This window comes from Arvicola amphibius, chromosome 2 (assembly GCF_903992535.2).
Source record: "Arvicola amphibius chromosome 2, mArvAmp1.2, whole genome shotgun sequence".
NCBI lineage: Eukaryota > Metazoa > Chordata > Mammalia > Rodentia > Cricetidae > Arvicola > Arvicola amphibius.
In genome coordinates, this window is record NC_052048.2 from 13,305,524 (window position 1) to 13,329,292 (window position 23,769).

Here is a 23,769-nt window from a genome sequence, read left to right on the forward strand (position 1 = left end):
AGAAAGTCTTGTATTAGTTGAGAGGACACCTGGAATGCTGGGCTCACACTCTTAAACATCAGCCTTGCCCATCCATTATCCTTAAGGGCTTAATGTTGCATTTCAAGTGGATGGTGTGATGATCCAGCTGGAGAGGTCTTTTCTGGATCACTGATAATTTATGGTATCTATAAGAACCTTTCCTCTGGGCTCCCAGGAGAAAGATTCATAATCTGTAACATTAGAAGGGACAAGAAGGAAATGTACCTTGCACAGTGGAGTTCCAGGTCACTGTCCATGAAGGAAATACGTTTTCCCACCAGCGTAAAGTCAGTTAGGTTGGGTATGTTTCGGGAAGGAAACTAATGAGCTGAAAAAGGAGCTGTGATTGCTAGCTAATCGGCTTAGCATATTTACTCCTTAATTTAATTGAGCCAAGGGGGTGGCTTCAGCCTCTAGGAAGGGCTTATCTCAGCCTCCGAAAGCGTTTAGTTCTCCAAAGCCGTGGTGCCCAAATCAATCTTATCAACTTAAAATCTCTCACCCCTTGAATTTCACAGATGCCTAATTTCCCCAGAGGAAGGGAAGTGTCTCAGATGGTCGCCACAGGAGGAGATGGCAACCCCCAGCCCAGCCCCCCCCCCCCACCCCAACCCCATCCCCAGCCGGCCTAGGGAAAAAACAAAAGCTACCTTTTATAGAACTAGCCCAGGGCTCCCGCACTAATGATTGGCTGTAGGTGTCCATGTCTAGCCAATCACAAGGATACTAATTTGCATATCCTTTCCCCCTGCCTCAGGCCTCCCTGTGGCTGTTTAGGTCCCCCTTATCAGTCAAAACTGGGCTTTTTGGGGGGAATTGGTGAAAAGAAAATTGTTATAGTTTATAAACTTTTGCTTTTAAACTTATTTTGTAGGGGCCTCGTTACTTTCAAAGATAAAACCTAAATGAGACAATGCACGGAGCACCGAACCCTTCTAAGAGACTCAGCATTCTGCTTGCTGTCTCCTCCCTAAGGAAGGATTTCTTTGACCACTTTTGGTACTCCGTCCTCACCACCTGTATTAGAATACGGACAGACCCTCCTTTTGTGAACTCAGGGATCATCTATTGCTAGCTTGGGATTCTGAGATGAGGCTCAGTCATCCTGTACTCATTTTGGTTATTCTCTCCATTGTGAACGCACTGCTGGGCAAGGTCGGAATGCTTCGAATTGACCTCAGACTCCGGCATCTCTCTGAGCTCTGGACACACAGTAGGCACTCAGCAGAGGCTCTTGAGTAGGACAAGGAAGTGATGGGACGGTGACCTCTGACAAACGTGAGAAGAGCAGAGGAACTGCCCAGCCATGCCCACTCATTTCCTGGATGCTGAGGAAGGTCTTGCTAATGTGCATGACTTGGGGGAAGGGTCCATCTCGCATCGCCACGGGCTGAATTTCAAGCGGCCTCCAGGGTGTTTGTCCTAGTGCCCCTTACCTGGGTACAGTACTGCTTCTCTAGCCGCTGGCTCTCCTTCTGCTTCTGGCAGGTCAGGGACACCACAGACACAATGGTGCTGTTGTAGTTCTCCTGCGAAGATGTCCACGACATCACCGCTGTGGTTGAGCTTAAGACGTGGACACTCACGTGCTGGGGCTTCTCGGTCAGCTCCTCCATCCACTCTCCTGTAGGGCCTGGACATCGCAAATCACAGTAAAAGGGAGGTTGTATGCTGAGCTAGTGGAGACAGAAGATTCTAGACTTAATGGTCATTATGTGCTCTATGTAATAGTGTCAGCAGCAGCAATGATAAAAACAGGTTCGATTTCAGTTGTCAGGTACGTCTGAGAATATTCCAGTGAAATCTTCATCAGAGGGCGTGATACTGTGGCATTTCATCAGTGTTTGTAATTCCTTCGCTAGGAGGGTCTTTCTAGAAATAATTGCTTTGAGCTGCAAAGCAGCCGCTACCATAATCTTATGCAAACAAATGAAATGTAGTAAAGTAACCAAGAGACAGGTTGTGGCTGCCTTAATGAAATGGGCAATAGGCTGGCGGGGTTCAAGAAGATGCCTAAATCCTGGGTGATATTTGAGGAATGGGGAGGGGTTGTATGATGACGTTCTCTGTGGAGGTACCACCTGGACCCTTTCAGCTGGCTCTGCCTATGCGCTTCCTCATATCTACGATAAACATTCTCCTCCACCACACCCACCTTTCCTGTATTTCCTTCATTCAGTTTGCAAAGTGACATGCAAGGAGCAGGCGGCTCCACTAAAGAGGATGGCGCAGACTCCCGTAAGTGGTGTGAGCCAAGTCATACTGTAAAAGTGATGTGAAGACGGAGAGATGAGCCCTTTACAATCAGGCTCTATTTCAAATGCTTCCCATTCTAGTTTGTTAATACTTATCCCAAATCAGGGAGAAAAGTACGGGTCTTAAATCTCAAGTTTAAATTAAGAAACTGCAGTGGATAGGATTTCTTTTTTAAAAATTCATGATTTACAAATGTGATGTCAGACTTTATCAATACATGTTTTTAGGGTCTGGGAGTTGGGTTTGAACAAAACATTTTATGCACACGCATGAAATTCTCAGACAATGAATTTTAAAACTCCGTGTTCTTAACCATGCATATGGCTTTCTGGATGGAGCGCCATGGACCCATGAAAAGTGTTGACCCAAGGTTCTTATTTTCTCATTGTCATTGGTACAGTTTTCTCCGAGTGGGTCAGCGACTCCGAAACTGGGTTACAGTGTGTGCAAATGGACCACGTGTAACACTAGAAAAGAAGAGATCCTGGGTGGACAAGGGGTGCTGTTCAATTGGTGGACTGTTTGCCTATACGGCACGCACGAAGCCCTGGGTGGGTTTGATACTGTCTTAGGGTTTCTCTGGCTACAACAAAATACCATGACCAAAAAGCAGGTTGGTTAGGGAAGGTTTTTTTTTTTTTTTTTTTTTTTTTTTTTTTTTTTTTTTTTTTTTTTTTTTTTTTTTTTGGCTTACATTTCCTGATCATAGTCCATAGTCCATCACTGGAGGAAGTCAGGACAGGAACTCAGACAGGACAGGATCCTAAAGCTGGAGCTGATGCAAAAGCCATGGAGGAGAGCTGCTTACTGGCTTGCTTCCCCTGTCTTACACAGCCTGCTTTCTTATAGAATCTAGGACTAGCCCAGGGATGGCACCATCCCCTATGGGCTGGGCCCTCCAGCATTGATCGCTAATTGAGAAAATGCCTTATAGCTGGGTCTCATGGAGGAATTTTCTCAACTGAGGCTCCTTCCTCTCTGATGACTCTAGCTTTTACAGAGCTAGACTCAGCCATTCCAGAGACCCAGCACCCCATAAGCCGGGTGTGATGTTGTATACCTGTAATCCCGGCACCCGAAGGCAAGAGGATCAGGTCTTCGAGATTCTCTTCAGCTGCATAGTGGGTTTGAGGTTAGCCTGAGTTAGGGGCACGAGACTCTTCTCAAAAATTAAATACATGCATAGATACATATGAATAAAAGATAAGAGATACAGCGCCTTAACTTTTTAATAAGGAAACTGGATCTCAGAGATTCAGATGCTCTGTCCAATGTCATGAAGACAGTGAGTGTTTGGATCTGGCAGCACAGTTGACTCTAAGGTAAGGGACACTGCCAGTGCCATGGAATACGACATCATCAGAGAACCTTCAACTCCAGTCTTGGTCTTGACACATGTGAAAGTCACAGTAAAATATGGGAACGGCAGATGTGTTCCTCCAAGCCAGGCATGGCGGAGCAAACTTGTGAATCCTAGCTATCTGGAAGGCCAGGCAGATGAGTGGTAGGATCAAGGCCTATCTGAACTCCATTAGGAGTCCAAAGCCAACTTAAGCAGCTGAGTGAGACCCTGTCTTAAAATACAAATATAATGAGGAATTGAGGATGCAGCACGGTGGTAGTGCTTGTCAATCATAAAGAGGCTCCGAGTTCAGTCCCCAGCACTGAAAACAAGCATGCTCTTGATAGGACCAGAGGGGGATGATGTAAGGATGTGTGTGCCAATATTCTCATGTTTGGGAAAGGCTTCAACTCTACACAAATGTGAATCGTGATGTAGTAACATGTACATACATCTTGATGTTATTAATCCCGTCAGCATGGACTGAAAGCACTATTTAGTTTGTGCTTACTCACCTCCCCAGTAAGTACAAGTATTTGTATCTACAGTCTGATACATTGTTTTAAACCAAAGGAGCAACTGTACTTGGCATCTGTGCACTTAAATAGACTATTTCAAGCACTTAAAATATCATCCTTTCATTGACAAAAGTTTTTCATGCATATACTAAAAGCAATCTCTTTACAATAATCCTGTTCACAGTGGCTCTACGGTCTGGTTAAGAAGTCATCTGAAGGCCGGAGAGGTGGCTCAGAAGGAAAGATACTTTTGGGAAAGTCCAAGGGCCTGAGTTTGATTTTTGATCCTGTGTGGTAGAAGTAGAGAACTGATTCCCGTGAGCTTGCCTCTGATTCCACAAGTGCATCGTGAGATGTATGTATGCCCCCACAGACACACAGAATGAGACAGGCACTGAAGGGAGAGGAGGGGAGGAAAATAGATAGCACAATAAAAAATTTAAAAAGAATATATGACCAAAAAAATCTAGCCAAATCTCCCATACCAAGTTCTATGCTTTGTGCTCTGTGCTGTGGAACGCACCTGAAGTGCGAAGAAAAGAAAGGCCAACGTGGCTGTCACCATGCACTGAGTTTTCATGGCAGCCATCAGCACTTGCTGTACACTTGAGCAAGGTGACCTCCTGGTTAGCAAAAGGTTTTCAGAATCGAGAGAAGACTGAAGGCTCACCTTGGTGCTCTGTCATGGGTGATCTCGTATAGAAACATCTTTTATATCTGATACACACCCCAGGTGATTCTCAATGTCCTTTGTCCCTTTGAAGACAGACCCTAGAGGCCTCTCTGTGGTGCTGGGCTTTGTTCCTTAAGTGTAAATGTTGTGTGGGAAGATTTTTAGTGTGTTGAAGCTGCTAAGTGAGCTGATCTCCTGCCTCTGACTACCTACCCTTTGAAGGTTATTTCAGGCAAGGTAGTATTTGGACCCTTTGGGGAGAGGACAGAAGTTATACAGACTATTGCCTTTGTAAAGCTACCTTTATTTAATCTGTTTTCTGACTTTGGTTTTTGTGAATGTAAAGGCACACTTAGCGTCCGGTAAGCTAAGTAACTGATTTTCAGCCTGTGGGCTTCCAGTGGCCAGCGTTTGTCTAAAGAGTTTCTGTAGCTCAGAGAGCCCCACTTTTGCTCTGTTGTCAAAGCTCCCAGGATACTTAGAAGCCTCCCCTTAACTCAGTACTGGGCCTTGAGGACTCCCTGTCTTCTCCTGCCAACTGTGGGGAGACCCGGAAGGCTTGAATCAGCTGGAGTTTTTCTCCCCCACATAATCCTATAAAGCTAAATTTCATTACAGCCTCAAACAAAAGTGATATTTCCCAAACTGTGTGTGCACATCCTTGGAGACATGGTTATAGCAGGTGTGGAAGGCCGGCTTAATAAATGTTCAATTATCACAACAGTGACCAAAAAAAATCCTGTGGTTAACTCCTGAGGCGGATTTGCTATTAAATATACATGTACTTCTTTTCCTGCACACCGTCCCCTGATCCGGAGGTACTCCAGCATCCCTGGGGCTGGTGGATCACTGACACCCAGGCATCACTGACCTCAGCAGTTCCATGCTTCCAGCTCCCCTGTAAGTGCAGGATCGTCCCTCGGCTACTCACTGATATAAAAGCTGAGCGACTTCGCTGACTGGCTTTTCCGAGGCTCACAGACTCCTGAGGAACTAAAGGTTGTCACCGAGAGTTTGTATTTCCCAGGCTCCTTCAGTTCTGCAACAAACTCGTGGGCTTCTTCATCCACTGTCAAATAGTCAGTAAAGTTCTCTAGATCAAATGCAAAAGAGCCACACAAAAAAAGGCAAAATTAGAAGACATGTGAATTGACACCTGGCAGGGCCCAGGATACAGATAAACTGGTTAGGTTTGTAAAATTTATTATTGCATTTCTTTCTTTTTTTCCCAAATTCAACCATACCTCTAAGACGAAGGCACTAGAAATGAGAAAAGTCAATTCAAGTTCAAGTTGTATTCATAATACTTTAAAATGTCAAACCTAAAATGTAGTGTCTCAGTCCATCACACGGGTGCATGGTATTAACACACACACCCCTAACACAATCGTGTACACAAGAGAAATGGGCTTTGAGGGAAAGACAGCGTTCACTACCCTCCCTGTATGACTTTGGAAAAGACAATACATAATTAGTTCTCACTAAATACCTCACTAAGTTTCTGCAGCATTAAATGTCTTTTAAATATTGGGTTACTTCTGATTCAAAGACACGCCAGCTCCCCCACCCTCCCCATCTATCTGCTCCAGCACCGCAGACGGTAAAGTTTATTCTAAGCGGCCTCTGTGTCTGCCTCCCGCAGTTTATAATTTCAGTTGAAGCTGTTACTATTATTTGGCAACAGCAGTCTCCAAAAAAGCACAGTACAGTCAGATAAATACATGATTTAATTGAACTTTCTTGAAAATAGGCTGTAAAAAAGTGCTTTGAGTTACAAAATACTCGGTTCCATAGAGTAAACTGAGAAACAAACAAACAAACAAAAAACATAAGATGAAAGGAACTTTAAGAACAAATAGGCAACTGGGGGTGGTGGCACATGCCTTTAATCCCAGTACTAGGGGGGCAGGGGCAGGGGCAGGGGCAGGGGCAGGGGCAGGGGCAGGGGCAGGGGCAGGGGCAGGGGCAGGGGCAGAGGCAGAGGCAGAGGCAGGTGGATCTCTGTGAGTTCGAGGCCAGCTTGGTCTACAAGAGCTAGTTCCAGGATAGGCTCCAAAACTAAAACCGCTGAGAAATCCTGTCTCAAAAGAAGGAGAAGGAGAAGGGGAAGGGGCAGGGGCAGGGGCAGGGGCAGGGGCAGGGGCAGGGGCAGGGGCAGGGGCAGGGGCAGAGGCAGAGGCAGAGGCAGAGGCAGGTGGATCTCTGTGAGTTCGAGGCCAGCTTGGTCTACAAGAGCTAGTTCCAGGATAGGCTCCAAAACTAAAACCGCTGAGAAATCCTGTCTCAAAAGAAGGAGAAGGAGAAGGGGAAGGGGAAGGGGAAGGGGAAGGGGAAGGGGAAGGGGAAGGGGAACGGGAAGGGGAAGGGGAAGGGGAAGGGGAAGGAGAAGGAGAAGGAGAAGGAGAAGGAGGAGAAGGAAGGAGCAAGGAGAAAGGAAGAAGGAAGAGGAAGAGGAAGAGGAAGAGGAAGAAGAAGAAGAAGAAGAAGAACAACAACAACAACAACAACAACAACAAATAGACAACTAGTAAATACCTATAGTGACCAACAATTTCAGGCGACATTAGAATGTTGCTGATTACTATTGTCTAGAATAAAGAATGATGAGTTATTTTGTCTCATTTTGTTAAATAAAAGTCAACCAGCTTTGACAATAAGGCAACATGATTCTAAAGTCCCACTGTAAAATAAAGGCTGCCATTTTAGCTCCAAACTTGGATGATTGCGCAACTTTTGCTCTCTAAATACTAGGCAGGAAAACAGAAATGGCATGAGCTCTTGCTAAACCCTAGCAAGCAGTAAACAACACAAAAAATCAACAGTGGAGCTATGCTATGGCTCTGCTTTTATAAATTCATATAGTATATACTATAATATGATATAATACAATGTATGAGTCTGGTGAGTGTGGCGGCACACACTTGTAATCATAGCACTTAGAGGTGAAGGCGTGAAGGCCAGAAGCCCAAGATAATCCTCAGCTACACATCAAATATGAGGCCAACCAAGGCGATACAAGGCCCTGTCTCAAAAAATAGCATGCGCGCACACACACATGCACACACACACATATGTACACACACATACATGTGTGCGCAAACATACAGACTTATAGGCACACATATAAACTCTTTCTCTTTTCTCTCTTGCACGCACATGCACACACAGACATACATGCACGCACGCATGCACACACATACATGTGCATGCAAGCACAGACTTACAGGCACACATAAACTCTCCCTCTCTTATCTTTTGCATGCACATACGCGCATACACACATACATAATTTCAAATGATGGATGTGTATCGACTATGGTGGGGATACTATCATCTCCTGCCTATTTTCCATTTACTATGAACTCGATGGGGCAAATTTGATCACCAGATCCAAAGGCCACATCCATTGTACTCAAGCTGGCCATGGAGCACAGACATCTGGAAGTAGTCACTTTGTAGAAGGACTCTTCATTGTAGCCTCAACTATGCACTTAAGTAAACAACATTTCTTAAGGGTAGGCTGTGTTATGTTTGGTGGTCCTGTTTCTAGTTCAAAGGATTTCTGAATATAAAGTCTTTAGAGGCCTGGGGTATGTGAAATGCTGGCCAGAGAAATGTGTAAAGTTTGCAATGGCTGTAACTTGAAAATCACCCAAATATTAAAATTCTGATCTAATCTGTGTATTTTGGTTTTCTGCCTTCAGGCCATATACAATAGTTAATTAAAGTCTCTCTTTGACCTCGCGTGTCCATCTCCCTCCCTGAGTTCAGGTTTCAAAATCACTTCAGTTCCCCTCCCTTGGTGCCATTTACGTCCTCCAACTCCCGGCTGCCTCACCTTCCCTCTCTATGAGGATATTGAACCCATCGAAGGCTGTGGGCGGTTTGGGCGGTAACCAGCTCAGCGTCATCTGCACCGGGAAGGCTGAGAAAGGGTCAGACGTGGGCTTCTCTGTCCGGCTGAGTGTGGTGTCGCTCTCATAGTCCACAGGCAGCACGCTGACGAAGTCCTCCTCGTTCTCGGGGGTCGCAGACGCGCTGTCCCACCAGTAGGGTTGAGATGTGCTTTCATAGTCCGTGCCGTTTAGGTCAGGCCAACCGGAAGACACATTGCTGGGTGGAGTCTCTGGAGTTTCTTCCGGGAAATGGAAGAGTCTGTCCCTTCCAGTTGTATCCTGCCGTTTGAGGAATGAGTCATCCGGGAAGCTCCCACTTGGCTCTTCCCAGTTCTTGTTCAAGTTGACAAAGCGAACGGAGATATTTCGCGGAGGATATGGAGCTGTGGAAGAGAGTTTTCATTTTCAAGTAGCTTTTTAACTGTGAACTGAATATTCATTTACTCTTGAGTCCAACATGCAGACTTATCAAGTACAGTTTAACTTTGCTTCTAATATACAGAAAAAAAATTAAAAACTTTTATGGGGGTTGTGTGTGTGCGCGCGCACGTGTATCCACATGCCACAACATATGGAGATCAGAGGATAATTTCAAAAAGTTGGGTCTGTCCTTCTTTCATGTGGGTCCCGGAGATTGACCTCTCAGATGGTTAGGCTGCATCTCTGGACAGCCACAGAGAAAGTGTTATGAATAATTGAGGTTTTAAAGCAAATCATATATAAACTTCTAACATTTTGTAATATATATATATATATATATATATATATATATATATATTTCTACCTCTCAGCATCTCACTCGTAACATTGTGAGACTGTACATGTTGATGTAGTAATTGGACTTCTCAAGCAGAGTTATGCAAAACAATCTGACTTTAAGAAAACGTGTCTCTGTCCCTGAGTATCTTAAAACGTCAATATGATTTGGTTTTAGCTATCAGAATACACAGTCCCATCTCTGAAATGAACCATATGAGCACAGAGGAACTATGTATTATGGAAACATGTTTTCTCTACAGATAGCAAGTCATAAAGACAACTGTTACATTCTCTGCCCACAACAGTTTCTAGACGCCTATCAAATGGCCCCTCCAATGCTCTCTCCATGGACATCTAGGCAGAGATCCATCCCCCTCCTTCATAGCTCTGCTGCGCTTCTGATCTCATTCTGCCCTGCTGCCCTTTGTGTCAGATGACACCCTTTCTGAGGACAGATTGCTTGCCTCATTGGTCTCTATATTTTCATCTTTCTTAGAATTAGGACCATGTCCAGATGAAAAAGAGTGGTCATAGATGTGTCTTTATCAGAACAGAATATGAAAAATGCAATTAGAATGGCCGGTGTCGATTTAAGAGGAATTACTTGTTAAGATCTTCCTGTCTTGATGGAATGAACTGGGAATCCTGACACAGAATTCCAGACAGAAAGGGGCCTGGGTGGTCTGTCCTGATGAATCCCATCCTCATGAGAATGGGCTCTCCAGCAGTACTGAACACACCAGGCACCCTCAATAATGGTTAAACGATAATATTTGGTAGTATGTGTGTAGTTTATGCATCCATTCCTCTAGCCATCAATTCATACCATAGTCTTTCTGCAGTATTTTTAGTGACTTGAGAATTTCATACAGGTGTGCAGCGTATTTTGATTATATCCACCCCCCCACTCCTTGCCTCCAAGTCTTCTCACGGTCCATAAGGGTTTTCCTTATTACCGATGCTACTAAGGTCAGTACTGAAAGCTTTAGGCATGCCTGAGTCCTAATATTTCCTCTCAATAATCAATTATCTGTACTAGGATGTCTGCCATCTGCTTTTATTCCACGTGGACACTGGTCAAGGTTAGAGAGTAAGCAAAACCTGCCAGATCCAGGTAAGTAACTTGGTTATAACTTTTAAGACTATCATCTGTAATTTTATTCAAAAACATAAAAACTAAGCTTCCATTGATTTACTTTAGATTTTTCTTCTTGAATATTTTGCTTAGATATCTTTAATATGGATACAAATTTTTCTTTGTTATAAAAAATAAGTTCTTTCTTAGCATTGTGACAAAATATTTCTTAGAAATATTATGAATTTTTCCCCTTAGAAACATTAAAAGTAAACACACAGCAGCACTTATTTTCTTGAGCTATTTTCTTATGAGGTTCAATTCCTCCGAAGACTTACCCGTTCTGTGTTGCTTGGGTTCATGGCCCACACCGCTGTACTCTACCAGAGTACTTTTGTTAAACGTTGCCTCAGATACCAACTGAAAGGTTATGTTGCTGTAACATATTCCTGGTAGCCAGTGGTTAAATACTGTTTTCCCCTTAAAGAAGTCTGTGAAGGGAAAGACCAGTTACTTTAAAGTTAGGAGCTTTGTAATGTCACATACTTGGAGAAAGTCCCAGTTAAATTTAAATATCTACAAAATGACTTTTCCCTTGATGCCTGGCACAGTCAGTAAAAATGAACTGGGAGGCTGGAGATGAAAAACTGAGCCTGAGCCGCTAATCCTGAAAAGTCTTTGTTTTTTAACTGTCAGCATTCCTAACACAATTTGACACAATTAAAATTAATTTTTTATCTTCTGAATGTTCTGTGTATATAGGAATTATGGATATTATATTAGCTCTCTATTAATAGGAAAAATAAGTGAGATAGCACTTTATAACAAAAGAAACAGCAAGTGTACAGGAAGGTTTTCTCCTGTAGAAAGGGAAAGTGTCTTATAGGGGCTGGAGAGATGGCTCAGATGGCTCTTCCAGAGGTTCTGAGTTCAATTCCCAGCAACCATAGATGGTAGCTCACAGCCATCTATGATGAGATCTGGTGCTCTCTTCTGGCACGCAAGCATACATGGAAGGAATGTTGTATACATATACATAAATAAATAAAAAAATCTTTTTTTTAAAAAAAAAGAAGAAAGTGTCTTATATAGAGCGTTCATTGGTTTACCTGAAGAGTGGTCACAAAATACCCAAAATACCACCTTTTGCTTTTGAGAATAATCTTGGACCCTCTCCAATGGAAGTGGGTGAAAGCTGCCCACTTGCTAGGAAGCCTAGAGCCATCCTGCCCAGAGGGAAGTGCTGTGGGTGTGGTTGTCTCTAAACTGTCTTGACTTTGTGTCCTGGAGCAGACATACCGCCTTTGGCAAGAATAACACAATTCAAACCAAAGTGAGAATTTCTCATTTTGTATTTATGACTTCCAATTCTCAGCAAATGAGCTGGATATAGTAAGACCCCTCACAACAAGGTTTTTCTTGAATCAATAACTTTTTCTTAATGGCTCATTTGTCAGTCAAGTAGTGAATTATACAGACTCCTTAGAATAAGCAAGATCATCTAGAAAAAGTCTGCAGAAAGTTAATAGCCATGTTTCTCCAGCCACCTCTTGCCTCTTACCTTTGTAGAGCATCGTCCTGAAGTCCCTGCCTTCCCAGTAGCTGATGTTTACTCTGCTGAACACGTTGTATTTTTCCGGATAGTGAATTTCAAACAGTACTCGTGTTTCAGGAGAAGGTTTGTAGTCGTATATGGAGACACTGGTTACAGGCAAAGGTTCTACAGGGGGAAAGAGAGGTGACAGAGAGAGGGATGGAGCCATCGTTAGTCCAAGAATGCACTGTTGCTCTGATATAATCTCACTCCCACTTTTACAATTGCCCTTCTTCCACGAAGACCTCCTCTGAGCCTTAGCAGTAATTAACAATGCATGCTTTTGATGATCTTTTCTGCTTTTCAAATAGCTCTCAACCTCGACTTCCAATTTCTCACTTGCAACAGCTTTGAAGGTTAGGAAGTACAAATATCAAATGTCTCAATTCACTAGACAAACATAATGCAAACCTGGAGTTTATAATGCTTGTCATATGCAATTTAATAGGTTTTATGGCAGCATCTGTCTGTATTAGCAGATTCTTCGTTCATTTTCCTTGTGCCAACAAAATTAGATATCAATAATAGACAGGTAACAAAAAGTAATTTTGGCTGTAGGCAATGATAAATATTTATGGGGTCATTTATTTCTTTGTGTGAATTTTGCGATTTTTCTGTTATGAATAAGAGTGCAAACACTCAGTGTTATGCATACGATCATTTATATCATGTATATTAAGCCCCTCTCTTTACAGAAGCTCAAGGATATTCTTAATTTGTTTGGTTTTGATTTATCATGAAACATTAGAAGTACATGCTCTAAAAAGCCCATGATTGTTTTTCATATGTCCTATGCACCCCATGCTTACAGAAACAGTTTCTCTACCCTTCCAAAAAGGGAAGTAGCTATATTTTATTTGAATAATTTTGTAATAAAATATTATAAGGGCTAAAGAGGTGTCTGAAGTAGACAGAATCCCACCCCTAACAAGAAGCTACTTGCAAATGATACTTGCTGGCAAAAGGGAACTCAGTTTTCTCCAATCATGTGTAACTGGGTATATCATTCATACTTAGGCAGGCCCCATACAAAGAAATAATTGGCCAACTGAAAACAGAACCTGTGTTTTTGTTTTTATCATATATTTTGGTATTTTTGTTCTGTTGTTTATTTTTGTTTGTTTTGATTTTTTTAGAAAGAAAGATAAAAGAACATAAATATGAGTGGGTAGTGAGGTGGGAAGGATCTGGAAGGAAAGGGAAAAACTATGATCAAAATATATTGTCTGAAAAATATTTTAAATAAAAACATCAACAAAGCAAACTTTTAATTTAGTCTAGATAATTATGTTTTTTATTTCAAAAGATTTCAATTCCACTGTATATATTCTACGTGCTTCATTTGTGCCATGTTTTGTTTGGTTGTTGCTGGAAATTAGTTTTATTCTGATCTTTATGTCTGTGAACATTGTGAATATACTGTATAAATAGCTATTTTAAATAGACTCTGACCTATTGTTCTTTTTGACAACTGTCACTGTGAGTGTAGGTTTTTTTATGTGACTTGAAGCATGGGCTCTAAGCTAATTGCTTGTTTTTTTTCACTTTTAATACAGTTCGGTCATTGTCCCCTCTCAACTGCGGTGGCCCGTCACTCATTCTGAGATCCTTCATATTGTGGATGCTATGGTGCTTGTTGCAGACTTTTACCAAGTCCTACGGGGAGGTTTTGTCTTGTCGTTCAGATTATCTATGTGCCCTTCTCTAGGTGGAAAGTCCAACTGTGCCTGCTGTAGCATGGCACATGTTGATTCTTTTGCTAACTGGAGTCCAAACTCAGGATTACCCTTCTTATACCTGGACTTCAGCAAGGCCCCTTCCTACTATACTAGAGTTTCAGTTTCCTTCATGACTTGGAGACAAGTGTGCCCTTGAACTTGGTCCTATGCCTCGCACTTCCTTTTGCCTTTATGGAAAGAGCAAAATGTAGACGACTGAGCAAGAATTTGCTGTCCTCTTTTGACTAGCAATCCCAATATTAATTGATCTTAGATTTGCTTTTAATAAATAATAAACATATGACACACAGTAATGATGTGGGAGGGTCTTCTGTTTTGTGTTGATTTCATTGGTTAATAAAGAAACTGCCTTGGCCATTTGATAGGCCAGCCCTTAGGTGGGTGGAGTAGACAGAACAGAATGCTGGGAGGAAGAGGGAAGTGAGGCAATCGCCATGACTCTCCTCTCTGGGTCAGTCGCCATGAAGCCAGCCACCAGGTCAGACATGCTGAATCTTTCCGGGTAAGCCACCACCTTGTGGTGCTAAACAGATTATTAGAAATGGGTTAAGCAAGATGTGAGAGTTAGCCAGTAAGAGGCTAGAGCTAATGGACCAGGCAGTGTTTAAATGAATACAATTTGTGTGTTGTTATTTCGGGTGTAAAGCTAGCCGTGCAGGAGCCAGGCGAGACAAAAAGCAGGCCCACTGCTCCTCACTACACAGTAAGGTCTTGTTTTTGTCTAATTACATGTTTGACATAATTTTTTTTGGAATTCTTTATTTTATTTATTTATTTTATTTTTGAAAAGAAAACAAACTGCCTTTTTTCCTTTTACATACCAATCCCAGTTCCCAGTCCCTCCCCTCCTCTCATTCCCTTTAACTACCCTCCACCCCACCCTCCTCCACTCCTCAGAGAGGATAAGACACATTGCTTTGGGGAAGGTCCAAGGCCCCCTCTACAATATCTAGACTGAGCAAGGTATCCATCCAAAGTGAATAGGTTCCCAAAAAGCCAGTACAAGCAGTAAGGATAAATCCTGGTGCCACTGCCAGTGGCCCCACAGCCTGCCTCAGCCATACAACTGTCACCCACATTCAGAGTGGCTAAGAGAAAGTGGGAAGTAGCCTTCAATGCATGGGCACAGAAGACCACTTCCTAAATATAACACCAGTAGCACAGACACTGAGAGCAATAATAAATACATGGGATCTCCTGAAACTGAGAAGTTTCTGTAAAGCAGAGGACACAGTCAATAAAGCAAAAAGGCAGCCTACTGGATGGGAAAAGATCTTCACCAACCCCATATCAGACAGAGGACTGATCTCCAAAATACATAAAGAACTCAAGAAATTAGACATCAAAAATTCAAATAATTTAATTAAAAACTGGGGTACAGAACTAAACAGAATTCTCAACAGAAGAACCTCAAATGGCCAAAAGACACCTAAGGAAATGTTCAACATCCTTAGTCATCGGGGAAATGCAAATCAAAACAACTCTGAGATACCATCTTACACTTGTCAGAATGGCTAAGATAAAAAACACCAATGATAGCTTATGCTGGAAAGGATGTGGAGTAGGGGAACACTCATCCATTATTTGACATAATCTTAAATCATGTTTAGATTTAGGATATTTCCTTTCCCTTAACTCTTCTCTTTGAACCATTCACCACAATCAGGAAGGAAGTTGGTGTGTGGAGGTGTGCAAGAGGTGTGTAAATTTTACTCTCCAATAGACAGCACCAGCATATACAACTATAGGACATTGCTGCAGACCACATTCATAGCTGTTTATGTCTCAGTGAGAACATCACAGGCCCAGTGTGTGTTCTCTGTAACCACACCCACTTCCCGCCAGAGGGCTCTGATACTGTGTCCAGTGTGAAAATCTGAAAGGTCTGCATGTGGTTACCAGACAGGACATGAACAAAGGGCAGGAAGACCAAGAAGCCCATGCTTGATAGTAACAGCTGACACTAGAGGCACTTCTGCTTGAGATGGCCTTGCTTTGCCTGATTAAAATCTAAGGAAGAATCCGGCCATCAATGGGAGAGACCTAAGCACCTGTTTCTCCTGGTGCAGTTCTCTTGAGCAATAAAGGAGCTATGATTATACCGTCCTTTCTGATGGTAGATGTGGGGAAAAGACTGATCCAAAATCCCAGCCCAAGCTCCTGCTTCATGTCTAGAAGATGATTAGAGATTGGACCTGCGTGTATCTAAATGGATCCCTGAGGTATGTGGGCCACAGTCACCCAGGACACAGGAGTGATGGCCACCATTCACAGCCACTGCTTTCATTCATGTCTGCACCAATTTCCCCTTAGAACATTTTAACGGCTTTCTGAGTTAATTCTTGCCTCTTATCTAGCCTTTATCTTTGTTTCTTCTCAACACATGTAAGTCCAGAAGCCACTTGATTCTCTCACATAAGTCAGTATCCCTGTCACAAACTAGCCACCCTTACATTAGTGACATTTCCTTTCTCAGTTTCAATTTTCCTTTGTTCCTGATGTTTCCAGTAGCTTTCTATCTAATGCCATTGGTAATGCTTTTATTTGTTCGTCACAGGTTATGTCTTAAATATTCACTTGATTTTATATTATCAGTCCGAGTGAGAAAGACACATAATTTTATATATTGCAAGAACATGTATATTTTTAAACAGTACCTAGTAGGCACTATTATTCTATAGGGTAACAATAGATTAGTCTGGACAACAACAGACTCCTAAACTAAATCTGAATTGCAACTTGCTTGGATGTCTCAGGAGACAGTAGTGGGGTTTTCATTTTTAAGAGATTAATGGGAATCAGAGAAATAGTAACTTGTGACACATGAAAATGTTTTGAAGTTTGGATTTTGGTTTCTATAAAGTAACAGAAGAACATGTTCATGCTACCTCATGTACATACTATTTGTGACGATAGCAAAGTTGAAGAGCTACAATACAGGGTGTGTGGCCTGTAGTGTTTCATGTCTATGTTATTCGGGGCTTTGTAGAAAAGGGTGACAGATCGGAAATGGACTTAGAGGGAATTCACTTCTGCTCAAGGCTACAACGGACGGCTTCTTGAAGACTTTGACAGTATGCTCAGTCTCTGAAACACAACTTTACACAGTGGCTTGGTAATTTGTCCATTGTCTAGGCAAGACTTGATGTCTTTCAGCCTGGGGGTTCTGCTGTGCGAGAGCTTTTCCCGGGGAAATCACCGCCTGTCGTTTCTTTGATCTGTCTTCATTCTTTATCATGTAAAGTCTCAACTCACTTGCAGGCCACTTAAAATCTCTCCCTATATTTCTGGCCATCTTTCCTGAATTATTTTGGAGAACTGGTCAGCAAAGAGCTACTGAACAATCTGGCCAGGCCTGGCTAAAGGTGTTTTTATGTATGACTATTTCTCTGGTATCCCGGCCATGACAGATAATATGCTCAATAAATAGAATTAAATAAATTGATTATTTATATCCATAACAGGAGTAGATGGCGAATAAACCCATGTGCTGTTTCCATGTGTCTCCTGCAACTTTGACATTCACCATTTCTACATCTTCCCTGACACAGGAACCAATTGCATGGTCTAGCATTTTCCCAGTTCTTAAGTGATTGTTTCCAGGTATTATGTTTTTCTGCCAAGAAACAGCTTCTTTCTCCTGAAATGCTCACACTGTACTAACCCATTGTCATCAGTTAAATATTAACTGGGCTAGAGCCTATGGCTGCAGGGCTCTTTTGAACTGGTCACATTAGTCCATTATGCCCAATTTATTCTTTGCCTCTCCACTCCATGCCCCCAACTTTCTCTAGACTCAGAGCAACTGTATCAAAAAATCCAAGTGCTGCCCAGAGCGTCCTGCTCTGTCATTGCTTGTTTCGTAGAGACAGGCTCCAGCACACGGCTGACGGCTGCAACAAATGCCCTTTCATCTTCGAGAGCAGTGGAATCTGAGGTGGGACACTTAAGCCTTTAAAACAGGACACAGTAATGCTGGGGAGATGGCTCTGTCAACTGTGTTTGATCCCTGGAACCCATAATAAGAGCCCGGAGTGGAGGCTGAGGAGATGACTCAGTGGGTAAAGGTGCTTGCTGCCAAGCTTGAGGACTTGAATTTAATCCCCGCATTTCACATAAAGGTGGAAAAAGAAAATATATTCTTGCATTCCTCTGATCTCCAGATATGTGGCCTCACATGTGTACCTCCATACACACACACACACACACACACACACACACACACACACACACACACACCATAGTCAGACGTGATAGTACAAGCTTGCCGTCTCAATGCTGGTGAGGTAGAGAAGGTTGATTCCCTAGAGTTTAGTGTCTAATTAGGCTAGTTGAGCAGACAAGCTGCAAGCCAACAATGAATATTGTCTCATCCCCTGTCTCAAAATAAAGATGAGTAGTGTCCCTGAAGACAACACTGAAGACAGCCCCCTGGTCTTCACAGATACACATGCAACCACATGTGGGGGTTGATTGTACCTCATTTGTGTGGCAGAGTATTTGTTTACATTGTGTGAAGATGTGTTGCTGTGACTGGTTTAATAAAGAGCTAAATGGCCAATAGCTAGGCAGGAGAGAATAGGTGGGACTTCCAGGGAGAGAGAGGAACTCTGGGAAGAAGAGAGGTGGGGAGACATTAGCAAGAGGCAGAAACAAGTCATAGGCACAGAATAGAAGAGAGGTAAAAGTCACGTAGATTAATAAAACCAGGTTAATTTAATTATAAAAGATAGTTGGGAACAAGCCTATGCTAAAAGGCCAAACTTTGATAATTATAAGTAATAAATCTTTGTGTCATTATTTGGGGCTGGTGGCAGAAAAGAAAGTCTAACTACACACTTGAATGTCTATCTTTCCTCCCTTCTTTCTGCTTCTTCTTTTTTTCTTTTTAAGAGCTAGGGTCTCATGTAGCCTAGGTTAGCCTTGAATTTGATATATAGCAGAGGTTAATGCGGAAATCCTTATCTCCCGCCCCACTGCCTCAAGTGTTGGGATACAGGAATTACAGGTGTGACTAACCACAGAGTCTTCAAATTCCTTTAATAACTGTCAGCTGAAGGGCTTCAGCTTCCAACTTTACTTCTTTGGAGTGGCTCTGTACTTGCTGATAAATGTAACAGAACAGGGTTTGTGTTTCTACATCCCCGTTTGCACAATACTTTAGTAGCTGCTCCCCTGACTCTCTCTTATTCATGCTGAACTAATCTGAGATAAGATAAAGGAACAGCTATTAAGTCTCAGGCCAGGTGTGAAGCGATGAAACTGTGTGAAGCAGGATGTTGACTTCAAAGGGTTGGTTGTAGTTATGATGCACCCACCGCTCCGGCCTGAGTCTCAGCCAGATTCATCTTTTCCTGGAACTTAAGATGGGATTTTACAGGTGAGATTTCATTTTAATTGAATTAATTTCCAGCTCTTTCCTTTAGCTCCATTAGCCTTGCAGGTCTTGGGTCTCTGCCATTGTTAATTTTCAGAATTTAATCATGACCCTGGGATTCTGCCAATGAGACTTTAATTAATTTTTGACACCCAGGTTGAAAATACGTCCCCTCGCTTGCTTTTGAGTCCATTCTTCTGATTGCTTCTCTTTTCTTTGTATCCTAACGGACACTGTCGGACTGTCCTTTCCCCTAATTATGTCCACAACAGTCACGAATAACTGACAGATTAATGATGGCAGCCATGAAAGCCCACCCAGAAGCACATGAACAAAGGGGACTTTGATGACGCTCTCCATTGTTTCACAGAGACAGCTCTTCCGTGTACTCTGTAACATGGTACATGTGTAACATATGTAAGCTTATGGCATGGTGCTGAAGCCAGAGAACATGGTAACATATGTAACCTTATGGCGTTATGCTAAAGTCAGAGAACATGGTAACATATGTAACATTATAATGTGATGCTAAAGCCAGAGAACATGGTAACATATGTAAGCTTATGGCGTGATGCTAAAGTCAGAGAACATGGTTAAAATCACCTGCAGTTAAAGCCACTGCTCAAAACTTCCCAGTGGCAGCACCAACTCTCTATTGCGCTTTATCTTTCAGCACTTTGCTTGGGCAGTGGAAGCCAAGGCTGTATTTAAGGTGCGATGAGGAATGGTGGCTGTTGCCTGTGTGTAACTCTAATTCCAGCATTTGGAAGGCTGGATCTGAAGACCTGGGAGGTTGAAGCCAGCCCAAGTTATACAACAAGACCCTGTTTAATAGCAAAGAACAAGCAAACAGCCATGTTTTTATGTCCTCAGCTGAGAATGTCCAGTTAAGGTCAAGTCAGCTGGCTATGAAGGCAAACTCACTCTCTCAAGGATCAGTTGCTTCATATAGGAAGATGTGTTCTGGGACTAAACACAACAATCTAAGATCATGCATTTAAGGTATGTGGGAGAAATTTGGGTGGTCCAGTCATTAACCTGAAATTATCATTCAGTCTCAAAATATATTGTCAATGAGGTTCACTTTTTTTTTAATATAAACCAGTTTTTTTTAAAAGTACTAGTGAATATGATCAAGCTTGGGCTTGGGTAAGGAACTATTTTCTAAATTTCAGGGAGGGGGTTGAGTTATGTCATTAGTCCCCACGCTAAACAGTCCTGCCATTCTGGTAGACCCTTTTTTCAGCTATAGGAGACATATGATGACACACCCGGAGGAGCACAGAGAATGTCAGTCCTGCCTTTCTGGTAGACCCTGTTTCAGCCATAGGAGACACACTCACGAGGACACACCCGGAGGAGCACAGAAAATGATGTCACAGGGTGCTTACTTGTCAACACGGTGATTGATCTGGAGGGTTTGGTGACCACGTTCCCGTTGACTACCACCAGAGTGATGATGTAATAAAGACCATGATAAGTGGCCTTGAAGACCACAGGAGGAGGCAGTGTGCTGTTGAATGGCTCAAATTCGAAGAAATAATTTTTGGACTCGCCAGCGACCCTCACAACATACACAGACGCTGGGCTGACGACATCGGAAGCTTCTAAAGACACAACAATGCTGTTGTCATCTTGAACAGTCACGTGGAACGTTGCAACAATCTGAGAAAGACAAGAGGTAGAAGTCAGAGTCAGATGATTTGCCGTAAAATTATACCAAGGTGATTTTCCTAAAGCAAACACTCGTGGTGAACGTAGTTACCTGTGGTAGCTATGTATATTTCAGTCACACAACAGAAGTCAGTTTGCCCATCTCATGAAATTTGATCTGAATTTTACTAAGAACATTTGATCTTCCATTGAAAATCCATCTTGAGCTCATGGCGTATTTCGTGTGAAAAGCATACAATACACATCAAATGGGCGAGCACATGACAAATGAAGTCACTGTCAAAGTTAATTTCCAGCGAAGCTCTGTGTTCTGAGAAGTGGGAGAAGTGTTTGAGCAAACACTATCTTAGAGGAAGTCTTTTCAAGGTAATTATTTCCTCTCTCTTTCTCACCTGTCAGTTCTGAAAGTGGGGAAGATGTCAGGACAGAATCCTGGGAAGATAATTCTCTTCATTACAAATTAGCCAGCCCTTAAGCAAAGAAGACATGGAATCTCTAGCCTTTTGGATCCCTGGTCCTTGTGCACAGTGAGTACAACCCTTGGATGGTGATGCTCATGCTCACCTGAAGGACAGGACAGTGCACAGCTGACCTTCCACCCTTGGAGTGAGGCCAACAGAAGCCTTCAGTCTTTCTGTGCCCTGAATCTACTCCACGCTGCTAAGTGCTGCTGTCCCTAACCAGACAACTGTTCGAACAGCTGCATTCTCTCGGCCTATCTTTTCCTTGCTGAGAAGGAGAACCTGAAACATGTCCCTTAGTCGTCTGAAGCAGCAGGGAGGTGTGCTGGGGACGAGGGAGGAAAGAAAATGAGGATTCAAACACAGAGAAGCCTCAGAACGAGGTCACGTTTGGTGATCTCCATGACTCTGTTTATGAAATGCCGAGTAAATCAGACACTCGGGTGATAGCGAAACCTTCAAATTAGCTGACAATTATTGAGAAAAACATTTAGATTTTAGTTTATTGAAATCATTGACAAAATGTGCTACCCTATCCATAATAGTTTTTATTGAAGTGTATTTCGTAGCTTATTTGGAATCTAAGAATATTTGTATCTTGGTCACCGAAAAGAGTCTTACTAGTTATCACTATTTTCCACAGATCATACATATAAGGATTTACAGTGGGTATTTGGCTCAACAGCTGTAAGTTACATTTGGGGAAAAGAAAAATAAAATTCACTCATTTAATTTTTTTATATTTCACTTCTTCCTTACACAAATAAAGTTTTTAGCACATAATAGCAACGAAAATGTCCTGTTAATCAAAATCTAGAACTGCGCCAAGCACTGAATAGTTGTCAAATCTGGCTTATGCGTCTCATTGACTATAGAAGTTGATTCACTTACTCAGAAAACATTTAAGTTTACAAACATCAAAGTCATAATTATAAAGAATTTTTTGCACCATGTCTCAGCCAGCCAGTAGCCAGGGTGGCTGCAGCGATAAGGAGGGGAAGCCAGGGGCGCAGTCTGTGTTTGAGTAGATGTCTAATGTGTCACCATGCTTTACAGACAGTGGCGTCTTCCAGAAAAGGGAGTAATCTTCCACATGCTAATGGCAGCTTTGGCGATGATTGTATCAGCTATGAAAATAAGTCTTGGCCCGTGCACTCCCCAGTTGCCAAAAATAAGTCAGAGTGGCTAATGAGATTCACTCGCTGGGACTAATGGGGACAGGCAGTGGGCCAAGTGAAAGCTAGGCACAGAGCCTGAAAGGAACCTGGCCTTGGCTGGTGCCTTCTTCCTGGTCCATTCTACCTCGAATTGTCCTGGGATCTATCTATGCTCAGAAGGAGGGTCGGACTGTATGCTTCAGGCATGAGTTCTATGCTAAGAGGAAGAAGGAATAGAAGGAACCATCCCTGATTTATATCCTGACTGTAAAAATACCTTTAGGAAAAAATTTTGAAGCTGGGCCCACCACTGTTGCTTGACTCTGTACTAAGATTTTCACCTTAATTTCTTTTACATAACACATTTAGAAAGATTTTTTTTATTGTTTAACAGTTTCATGCATTAATATGATGAATTTAGTAGTTCTCAGCCCCATCTCCCTCCTCTGGACCCCCACTCTCTTTGGCACACTTCTCCGCAACGCCTCCTTCTCTTCGCATGTCTTGGTTTCCTGCAGAGCCACTGAGGTTAAGTACAACTTCTTGCCAGAGCAGCGGTTGAAGGCTCTTTACTGGAGCAGGGAGAACTCACCAACAGTTACACGATGGAAAAAAGTGACAGCCCTCTCCCAACAACTGTTGATTGTCAAGCATCCATCTCAAGAGGTGGGATCTCATGGAGTGAAGTGATGGGACCAAGTTTATCTTCTCATGTCTATTGGGATTCGTGGTTCATGAACTAAAGATCAGCTCCTGGGGGCAGCAACTAGGGCCTGAGGTTTGGCTGTAGCAAGAAGTGGTAAATCAGGAGCTTGTGATTGGCCCATAACTATTCCTGAGAGGAAGGAGCTCCTGGAGACAGGGCGGGAAGCTTGACTACATAGGCTCTGGGGTATAGGATGAGGAAAGAGATTGACCAGAGACCACTTAGGTCCTGGTTAGCGGTTCACTGTCCCAAATAAAAACAGTAATAATGGCTACTATTTGACAAGCTTTTGTAATAAGCATTTTTACATATGATTTTTCTTTTACTCCTTAAAGCAGTCATCAGACATAAGTATTATTATCTCCAGTTAATACGGTGAGGTAAAATAATTTATTTACATCCATCGCCCAGGCTTGGTGTCAGATGGTCTGTGTTTATATTCCTGCTTGGCAATTTACTACCTATAAGTGCTCAGGAACATCCGAGGATCTCTGAACTTCATTTTTGTGATGTCTAGAATA

General features: G+C 42.6%; 1 protein-coding gene across 1 annotated transcript in view; it reads right to left on the bottom strand.

Moving 5' to 3' along the window:
• Positions 1-23,769, bottom strand: part of Ptpro (protein tyrosine phosphatase receptor type O) — a 133,070-nt gene that overhangs the window by 78,293 nt on the left and 31,008 nt on the right. Inside the window, exons 10-15 of the mRNA XM_042054499.1 lie at positions 20,642-20,915; positions 12,102-12,260; positions 10,879-11,031; positions 8,649-9,089; positions 5,742-5,903; positions 1,458-1,654 (exon numbers count right to left, since the gene is read on the bottom strand). Of these exons, the coding sequence (XP_041910433.1) occupies positions 1,458-1,654; positions 5,742-5,903; positions 8,649-9,089; positions 10,879-11,031; positions 12,102-12,260; positions 20,642-20,915 (1,386 nt within the window). The remainder of the gene's footprint in view (positions 1-1,457; positions 1,655-5,741; positions 5,904-8,648; positions 9,090-10,878; positions 11,032-12,101; positions 12,261-20,641; positions 20,916-23,769) is intronic.